This window comes from Amborella trichopoda, chromosome 7, assembly GCF_054954075.1.
Source record: "Amborella trichopoda isolate Santa Cruz 75 chromosome 7, AtrichopodaSantaCruz75HAP2 v2.0, whole genome shotgun sequence".
NCBI lineage: Eukaryota > Viridiplantae > Streptophyta > Magnoliopsida > Amborellales > Amborellaceae > Amborella > Amborella trichopoda.
In genome coordinates, this window is record NC_142342.1 from 16,995,930 (window position 1) to 17,006,379 (window position 10,450).

A 10,450-nucleotide genomic window follows, 5' to 3' on the forward strand; every position below is an offset into this window, starting at 1 on the left:
TATTTTAATCAAAGCCACAAAGTACATAGTTGGAGAGAAAGTTGTTCATTATAGAAGTCATGTGAAATTGAAACTTCGATTGTCACATGTAGGAACCACACATTTAAGTTGTAAAGAGCTGAATAATCCAAATGAAAATATATTGATAAGAAAACTTCTTTACAATGAAGTACTGAAACATAATGTAGGTTGATGTGTGCCTGTGCCCTCTTTCTTTTTCTTCCTCTAGGAGAGAAGCATGAAGCCAATTTAGCATCAATAAAACCCTTTACAAAGCCTTGCTCTAATATTGACAAAATTCCATTAAGATCATGAACCATAGTGTGGACATTCCTCATCAACTGTGAAAAAAATAACTGATGCAACCATCATGATGACATTACTATAATCAACGAAATTGGCCAAGCCAGCTTAATTATCTAATTTTCATCCATGTATTCATATTAAAACAGGTGTAAGATGAAATTCAATCCCAAAGCCATTTCAGACTCTTGCTCTGCAATAACATCAGTTATATCTAATTCAAGTTGCTTGATGCTTAGTTCAGTGTCCTTACCCCCACAAACACACACTACTAACCATTATTGTGATTATAACATATGCAACAAATATCAAGAAGAGTTATGATGAAGGTCTCAACTCTATACATTAATGAAATTCATAAAAAATTCCTTACAAGATTATAAATCGTTTGAGCTATCCTTAAAACAAAGTTGCAAAATACTAGTCAGTGACTGTTTTTCAATATGCAATAGTCCCCACAATTCACAATCACAAATTGTATATTGTGGAGGAATATTGCATAAACTCCAACTTCCCCGAAATTTCTATAAGGACCAAGTCCAACAATTAATTCCTCTAATCTATATTCTCCAGTGACTACCTCTTTATTGATAAGAAAATGATGTTAATAGAATCCCACTAAGAACCAATAAAACAAATTCAAAAGAAAAACATGCTTCTCATGAATGCAAAATGGAAAAGCAAAATAAAACTATTGCCCCACCATGTCTTAGAATTTATAATAGAAACTACCTGAAGATGAGAAATCCCTACAATTTCATAGACATGAATTTGAACAGAGTAAGAAATACTGTATAAAGATACAATTGTTTAAGGAGTTCAAGGAAAAGAACTCGTTGCCGACCCCAAATAGCTACGAAAAGGCTTTGATGATGATGAAGCAAGAGAACTAGTTAAATCAGTTAAGAAATCATTGTCTTTTAACAGTTCAAAGGCCCATAACCAGAAAATTCATTATAAAAAAATAGAAAAAAAAAACTACAACCCGTTCCACACTACAAAAAATAGGTTTAGGCTTTAATAGCTCCCAAAAATCACTTCTTCTATAAAAAATCATAGATATCTGGATGCATTCAATACAAGGCGCATTCAAAAAGCTTTTCAAATTATTTTGACCAAGAAGCTCATAGAATCCACAACCCACTCGCTGTAGCTCTTTTCTAGTGTGCATACTATAAAATTCAGGTCTAGGATTTTAAATCTTATATAAAAAAAAATTTATACAAAAGATTTGATTTCCTACATTAGAGATTATTAAAAAGAAAATATTTTTTATCCTGGAGCTCATAAAACAAAAACCCTAAAATTCAAAAAAAAAATTGTTTACAAAATTAGTTTATAATTGTTTATAGGGAAAATATATCTACACCCCCCATTTTTAAGTTTTATATCTCAATAGACCCAAGGTTTCAAAACATATCATTGGTCATAAAAATTTTAAGTTTTATATCTTTTAACTCCTTAAGCTAACTTTCTCTCTTTTAAATCTATTTATTTGCCCCAAACAAATATAAGAAAGACATATCCTTTCTAAATACCATCTTTTCTCTCTCTTCACGTGATTTTTCCCTAAATCTCTCTCTTTACCTATTTTTCCACTCTCTCTCCCCATGTGTCTCTCACTCTCTCTCCTCAGTTAGAGAGACAAAAAGGGTGAATGTTCGAGAGAGAAATTTGGGGGGAGTATATCACTTAAAGAGATAAAGGGTTTATAATGAGTATGTCTTTTTTATATTTGTTAAGGTTAAAAAAATAGTTAAAAGTGATAAAATTAATCAGGGGGTTAGGCCATATATTATGGCTCTTTGGGTCTATTGAGATATGAAAACAAAAAAATAAGGGGTACGATGATATTTCCCCTTGTTTATAAACTAAGATCTAATGGAATGCACACCAAAAAAAAAAATTTAAATGAAAAAGACAAAAACCATTTTTTACAACACAAGTTCTTCCAAAATATTCTCATTTCAACCAAGATAGGTAAAAAGAAAACTTAAGTTGAAGGAATAAACATACCTCATTTCGAATTGGGGTTTTTGAGAGAAATATCGGAAGAATAACTTTATAATTTGTTTGGGTTTCTTGAGCCATACTGATTTGGCTATTTGGAGCTTCTGAGTTTGCTAATGATATGAAGTCCACTTTTTTTGGGATTAATGAGAGAGATGGAGGAAGAAAATGAGTGAAGAAAGAAGAGAGAGAAGGCTTGGAGCGGGAAGAAGAGAGAAAGGGAGGATTAGGGTCGACAATGAGGAGAGGAAGATAGAGGAGAGAGGGACCGGAGGGGAAGACGAGAGAGGCAGCAGTGAGGAGATGAGCGGGAGATAGAGGCGCACAAAGAGATTTCAGGTTTTCAAGGAGCACTTCAATTTGAATTCAAATTTTGAATCAAAATATTTCAAATTTTATAATGAAGTTCTCACCGGTTGGATTCAAAAGAATCCAATGGCTAAAATTAGGCCAACTCACCATTTCATCATAGTATAATACAACCTTTGTATCATATCACTTCTCCAAAGGTAAATGGTCTCATTATATACAATCCCTAATAATAATACTCCGTGTATATTCCCATGGGAAACAGGTAAGCCCATATCTGTATGGGGACAACACCAAGCTCTTCACTTACTGGACTGTGAGTCTCTCTCTCTCTATCTCTCATTATTAGGTGCGTGGGCTTCAAATCAATCAGTCTCTAATACTGGTGGTCTGTAATTTGATAACAGAGTGATGCCTTGCAAGCCACAGGGTGCTACAACCTTTTGTGCTCAGGCTTCATTCAAATCAACAGTGACATAGCCATGGGTGCCAGCATCTTTTTGTTGTTGGCATCAACAAGGTTATTTCAAAATAATTTGTCTCTGTGTATCTCATTTTGACTTGGACATGCTTCTTGAAGTTATGGAGAAGGTGGCTTTTCGAAACAAATGTAGGACTTGGGTAGCAGAATGCATCTCTTCTGCACGTTTTTGTTCTTGTAAATGGTGCTTCATTAGGATTCTTCCTTCCATTTAGAGATCTTTTCAGCCTTCCTCTTTGCTGTAGTTGTAGACATTTTTAGTAGATCAATTGAAGGACTATACTAGAATGGACTGCTGGAAGGTTTCTCCATGTTCAGAACAGGGCCAATTAACTCGTATTTGTAATTTGCAGAGGACAATCTTGATCAAATTGAGCTTATTGGTATTGTGGTCAATGACGAACGACTGCGAGAACTAGCCTGCAGATTAGGATGCAGCACAGACAGCCTACCAATCAAGTACTTGGGATTACTTAGATAGCTAAGGGATGCTCATCTATTGCACTCTGCAGCAAAGTAATAAAATTGAGTTTGTCGTGAACTAAAAGAAGTTAACGAATTCAACCAATGTGAGGCTTTTTACTTCGATACGAATATGCGTGGTAGATCTAAAGTTAAAAATTTGAGACAATTCTAAGGAGTCCAAATAAATCAAACTCAAAATACTGCCAATTTCACGTTGCAAACCACAGACTATGAAAAACAGCTCCCTGTGAACTTATTTTAGGCCACAATTTTAGTATCTAATTGATATTTTTTTATGTAGATGGCCTAAAAGCTTACTGTTAAAGTTTCATTAATTTTGGAGTTAAATAAGAGGACCAAATAAATCAAATATAGTATACTATTTGCACTCAAGGTGAACTCCATATATATAGAGTAGGTTCATGGCGAACGTTTGGTAGATCATGCTCTTGACAACCAATCAACCTGAAACTCTATGGGTTGCTTGATAAATCTATTCAAAATCCATAATAAAAATGACATTCTATTTGATCACCGATATAGGTTTCAATCAAAGTCTATCTTTATTATCTGCCAATTTCGTGTAGCAAAATACAACCTGAAAAATGGACTCCTCTAGTGGCAACATCGACGGATGAAATGATTTTAGTTTGACCTGAAATTTGTAGGTTAGTATATGAACATGTGAGAAGTTTCCATTTCAAATTTCAATAACTTCGGGCACTAATAGGGGGCTAATTAAATCCAAATCCTTTTAGCATTCAACTACAGTTTGCAGGATGAACAGGCTCACAATGAACCTTTGTGCTCAAGGTGAACTACTCACTTCGAACTTTTGTCTCATTGTATACATTTCCATAAGTCCAGTAAATTCCTGGGGTAGGGTATTTTGTGCCAATGGTACGCAATTAACAGAGAAAGTGTCGAGGGAGGCCTTGTAAGAGAGAAGGCATGGCTTTGAGAGAGGGGCAGCATGGCTTTGAGAGAGGGGCAGGGCTAGGGTTTGTGAGGGAGAGGCAAGGTTTTAATGCAGAGGACTGAGAGAGGGGCAATGGGTTCCCAGTGACCTACTCCCCACCTCGTGAGATGGAAATTGCTTTTCACAAGATTTGCTTCTTTGCTTCTTGTAGTGGTAAAACTATTTCCTATGGAAAAGGTTTAAATCGAATTTACACACGAACCAGTGTAACTGTAGGTTTTATATGAAACCTGTTTCATGATGGAAGTTTTCACACGAACCAAACGAGCCCAGTATGAAAAATGCAGCAAGGAAAATTCCAGTTTCTTCATGAGAAATGGATGAAATGTCCCTCAGCACTTTTCTCATGATGAAAATGGTTTGACATCCAAACACCCCAAATGACTTTCACAATGAAGTACCTAAAATATAAATATTTTCCATCAAATCATTGAAAGCTAAATTTACATACACCGGCATGTCTATAATACTCATCAAGAGACTCCTATTCTATGTTTCTGTCAATACAATGTTATACAAACATGGCAAAAATAACCCATTATCATAAGATTTGATCTATGGTTGAAGCAGCATGAACCTGTACCCTATATACAAATACAAATAATAAGGAAAAAGTAACTATCCCACAAACATACTTCAGATACAAAACTGAAGGACAAAAATAACCACATAAACAAAGCAGCATGAGGTGTTGCCCCTAAATATTTAGCCTAATCAATTTTTTCTTTTTACAGATCTTAAAGAAAAGAAAACTCAATGTAATTTAATTCTTTCAAAAAGCGGATCCAGGCCACTATGTTAACTATTTAATATAATAATGAACCCCAAAATAAGTCAATCAATGTGAATAAAGGAACACATTCAAACGTCGATACATAAGGAAGATTTCAGAAAATTGAGAAAAAAAAGACCAAAAATTCCAAAAATGCTGAAACTTGAGACCAGAAAATGCCACTTAGCTATGGTTAAATCTAGCTTAACCTCTAGTATAAAAAACATTCAAGTTAAAAATAAGTAATTATCCAAGAAATGCAAGTTCAATCAAATGGTTAAACAACTTCAATCCTGATGGCAAATGTAACTGAATTTCACAATTAATGGCCCAGAGTCTTAGATTCTAGATTAACCAATTTTACAATAACAAGAACTGATCCTTCAAGTATTTACACGATTATTCCTAGCAAAAACCTTGGCTAAATCATTTAAAAAATAACGCCTTAAAAAAAAAAGCATAAAATGAACTCGTCTTAAAGAAAACAAGTAAATATTTCAATTTGAACAGAAAATGAATCATAAACAGAACTGAATCTCAAGCCATAATCGGAGAATAGGGCAAAAAAAATAATTCAAAAAAAAGAAGAGAGGAAACAAGAGCAGATCAATGAAGATATTGACACTAACGTACATTGAAGCAGCTTCAAAAAATATCAGATGAAAAATGCGTGCCTTGTACTTAATTAAAATAAACAATGTAATGTACTATGTTTAGAGCCCAAGAACTAAAAATCTACAAAAACAAAGAAAATACATTCACCTCTCTCTCTCTCTCTCTCTCTCTCTCTCTCTCTCCAGCCTCAAAGCCCTAAAAAAAAACGAGCATGAAACCAGGGAGCAGGGAGGTTATATACAAACAAAAAGGAATTCAAAGACAAAACCGAGGTAAATTGAAGATAGAGAACATGGACCCAACTAATACCTACTAGAAAGATAAGGATCTAAATAAATAAATAAAGTATTGTGCCTTTTTACTGCTCCCCTCACTTACTAATTCTTCTTCTTCTGGTGTCGCTATTGAAAAGTTGAGAAAATATCAGCAGGTAGGAGGAGTACAATCACTCCAACACCACCATGCAGGCACCTCCTCTGCTGCTACCCCCCATCTCTTCTCCTCCTCTTCCTCCTCATACTCAAAACTCCCACCCACTTCCACTGCGCCAGACCCCACTTCGCTCGAATCCTCAGGGACCTCCAATGGGCTGGAGTGCTCAACAGGACTGCAACAGACTTGGGCCATGTGAGTTGAGCCCTCCCCAATTGGGTTCACGCTCGCCTGGACCTCAAATGCTCGCCTAGCCACCATCTCCCTCAGTGTCTCAAGTGCAATGGCCCAGCGCTTCAATTCTTGTTGCCCCATCCTTGTCATGTCGGCCTCCCACCAAAAGCCTGACCTTGACCCGGACCCAGACCCAAATTTGGGTGTCCTCTGATTCAGCGCAAAGCTCAGCGCCTCCTCTGCCTCCAGCTCTTTCACCAACCCATAGTACTCCTCCATCAAGGGGTCGTGCACACGCCCAGTAGGTTGCGAAGAAGATGAGGAGGCTTGTTGATTGTTGGGGTCTTGAGTTTGGATGAACCTTTGCAGGACAGAGTCGGTGTGAGGATACAGAAAGGGGAAGGGTTTACCTGCTTCTGAGAAAGTGAGCACCGCCGCACACTCTGCTCCTCCATCTATACATAAATCAAACACCTTTCTGTAGAGCCCAAGACGCCGTTTAGAGAATGTCACATGGCGAGCGTTTTTATTCTCTATGTATTTGATCTCTATCGCTCGTCGACCCATTCCTTTCCAGCCTTTTTTTCCTTGTTCCTTGATCACCATGCCAGTACCAGAGAGAGTTTTGGGGCCAAGCTTCTGTTTAAGGAGAGAGAAAGAGTATATATCAGTTTAGGAGAGAGAAACTGTGAGGAAAAGAGTTGCAGAGAGGGAGGAGGGACTTTCCAAATTGAGTCAAAATTTTTTGAAATTTAATTTAAATTTGTAGTGAAGTGGCTAAGAAATGGAAAGATTTATTACCAAAATGTGAGAACGTTTTTTTAAAATTGTGAGAATACCGTTGGGATTAATAACGGAACCAATATCAAAAAAATCTACTGATAATGACACCTCTAAATTTTGCGCCAAATCTCCATGTCTTAACGTTTAGACAACGGCTAGGTTCTATTCAAACCACACCCTTTCTAGAAATACATAAATATTCACCTAAATAAAAATATATTTTTCAATATCAAAATTTAAAAATTATCTCTATGTCATAAAGGCGACTCAGCAATTTTAGGAGAACACAACATGAAATGAGATTCAAAATGTCAAGTATGTATAGATATTATAAATAAGAATAATTCATCAAGCAATAAGTAAATACTCATTACCAATAAAATACTCAAATAATTATCAAAGAGACAATAACAAATCATTCATTAACAATAGAATAAGTCAAATAACAATACAATGCCCCAAATATATATCTTCTTTTTTTTTTTTTTGTATTTTATCATTTTCTGTTTTGTCCTTTTTTCATTTTCCAAAATAAATTTTGGGCTTCACTGATTTTTAGAAAATCCAAAAAGTGCATAGAATAAAAAATGAAAATTCGAAAAAAGAGATAAAATATAATTCAAAAAGGAATTTATTTATTTATTTATTTTTATTTCTGTTTATTCTTTTTGGTATTTTTCAAACCGAAACTGACGGAAAAAGTAAAACAAACAAAAAAGTGCACCAAAATTATTCCATGTCCTTTTTTCTTCTTCTTTTTTTTGCAGTTATTTCTTGTTCTTGTTCTTTTTTTTTTTTTGACTCTTTTGTAGTTTCTCTTTTTTGTTTTAATGGCTTCTACAGAACATAAAATCCATTGCAATAATTATTAGGCTTTTTTCTCTTTTTTAAAAAAATTTCTCTGGTAATGTTTTGAAGGTCTTATACAAACGTAAAAGCTCTTCAAAATAACCTTAAACTTGCAACAAAAATTCAAAATAACTTTCCAAAATTGATAAACCCTAAATTTCATAAACCCAAAAAGGCAAATATATAAAATTTTGATTATTTAATTTTCTAAAATAAACTGGTAAATCGATATTAAAGTAAACAAAAAAAAGTTATCTGTTATTAAATCCTAGCCGATTCTCGCCAGAAATTCGCCGAAAACACTTTGAGTATTCCCAGAAATCCGCCGAAAATCTTGCCTTATAACTATTAATCAGCCCACACAGGGTTTCTCTCTCTAAATTTGTATTCGAAGTATACTTGTCCCCTTATAACTTGTTTCTCTCTCTCATGGTTTCTCTCTCTAAAACAAAGTTATCTGTTTTACGGGTTAGGACTGCTTTGCCCGTATTAAATTCTGACAAACACAGATGTGTCCTTTCAAAATATCCACCTTTTACGCTCCATTCTCTGTGGTAAATAATAAATTAAACAAGGCAAATGAAACCTCTCTCTCTCTCAAATGAAACCACATCAAAACCTTAGAATGTGGTTTCAAGCGAGAGAAATAAAGAAGCTTATGAACTTAGAAGGCTGAGAAAGCATGCAATTAGATTGAATATGGTGTTAAACTCTCAACTCAACACAAGAAAAGAAGGCCAAGGTTTAGAGACCTACTGTATGCTCGTGGAAGAGAGAAGGGGTGAAATTCATGAAGCTTATGAATCAAACAGGCAAACATTTTATTTTCTCTTTAACCAACAAATTGACCAATGATTAAAATTAGAGAATCCAAATCAAACAAAGGTGATGCCTCAAACGAAAATATAGTCACTTTCACCTCCAAATAAAAGTGAAATACAGAGAGAAGAAAGAAACATAAAAGGAAGAAAAAGAATCTCTATTATCTCTAAGAAAAATCGAAATGTCTAAATGGCCAAAAAAAAAAAAAAAAAAACCAAAAAAAAAAAGAAAAAGAAAAACAAAAACACAAGATTTTAAACGTACTCCCGGTCTAAATTAGGCAAAAATTGGATCTTAAACCATGTCACAGTTGAATTTGGTGCTATCCAAGATCACCCACATTAGAAAATCTAATGTTTTGTGGGATTGATTGAGATTGATCCATATGTGGAATTGAGATATTCTTGAATGAAGATATTACCATATTACGTGGGATTGAGAATGAGACTGATATTGATAAGTTTACTAAGAGAAATAGAAATCCAAAAAGGATTAGGAGTCTTCGATATATTTCTTAGTCTTTTGAGATATATCTAACCTGCATCGGAAGTTTCTTATTTATTATGGACTCTTATATATATATATATATATATATATATATATATATATATATATATATATATATATATATATATATATCACTGTTGGATTTGATGCTATTCAAAATCACCCACATTAAAAAATCCCTTATTTGGTGGGATTGATTGAGATTGATCGATATGTGGGAATGAGATATTCCATATTACGTGGGATTGAGATTGATATCGATAAGTTTCCTAAGAGAACAAGAAATCCAAAAAGGATTAAAATTCTTTTAAAATATGTCTAACATCAATATTTTGCTGTGCCTGTGATGTAGCCCTTCTGGAATGAATCACGTAAATATTTGTGTTCTTGTGGTATGTATTTTTTGTTTTATTTTTTGTATTTTATTTGCCAAATATTTCTTGTGGTACATATTTTTTGCTTTATTTTTTGTACTTTATTTGCCAAATATTAACTCATCGGGTTTAAAGCTTCCACAATCACAACAATGACACCTGGAATAGAGGCGGTGACTAGAAGCCCTAACAGAAAGACGGATCATTAATGTTATATTTTAAATATGGGAAAAGTTTATATAAGGTCACAACCTTAAAATGTAGAATCACATTTGCACCTCAAAAATATATCGGAAGTGTTGTTTTAATGTTGAAAAACCCTCTAACAGATCATCACGACATCGAGATGTATGAATATAAAAAAAAAAAAAATCTAAAAATAGTGCATCTTTCATCACATTATCTAGAGTGTCCATTTTCAAGAGTTTCATATATTTATGGATCTATTTGATTTTAACCATTTTTGAAATTTAAAATTTTCTAATTAGATATGAAAATAGATTTTAAGATAATCCTAAGAATTTTCTACAACAAAATTACATGATAAAATTTGGAGGTGCGCCTCATAATATGTA

At 34.0% G+C, this 10,450-nt stretch overlaps 1 protein-coding gene across 1 annotated transcript; it reads right to left on the reverse strand.

The window, feature by feature from the left end:
• Window positions 1-2,653: 2,653 nt before the first annotated feature.
• LOC18441180 (agamous-like MADS-box protein AGL61) lies at window positions 2,654-7,279 on the reverse strand. The gene is made up of 2 exons (XM_006851300.4): window positions 6,313-7,279; window positions 2,654-5,131 (listed from the first exon to the last, which is right to left on the reverse strand). Exon 1 carries the CDS (start codon window positions 7,144-7,146, stop codon window positions 6,358-6,360), a length of 789 nt encoding a protein of 262 aa, XP_006851363.2. The 5' UTR covers window positions 7,147-7,279; the 3' UTR covers window positions 2,654-5,131; window positions 6,313-6,357.
• Between the last annotated feature and the right edge of the window lie 3,171 nt (window positions 7,280-10,450).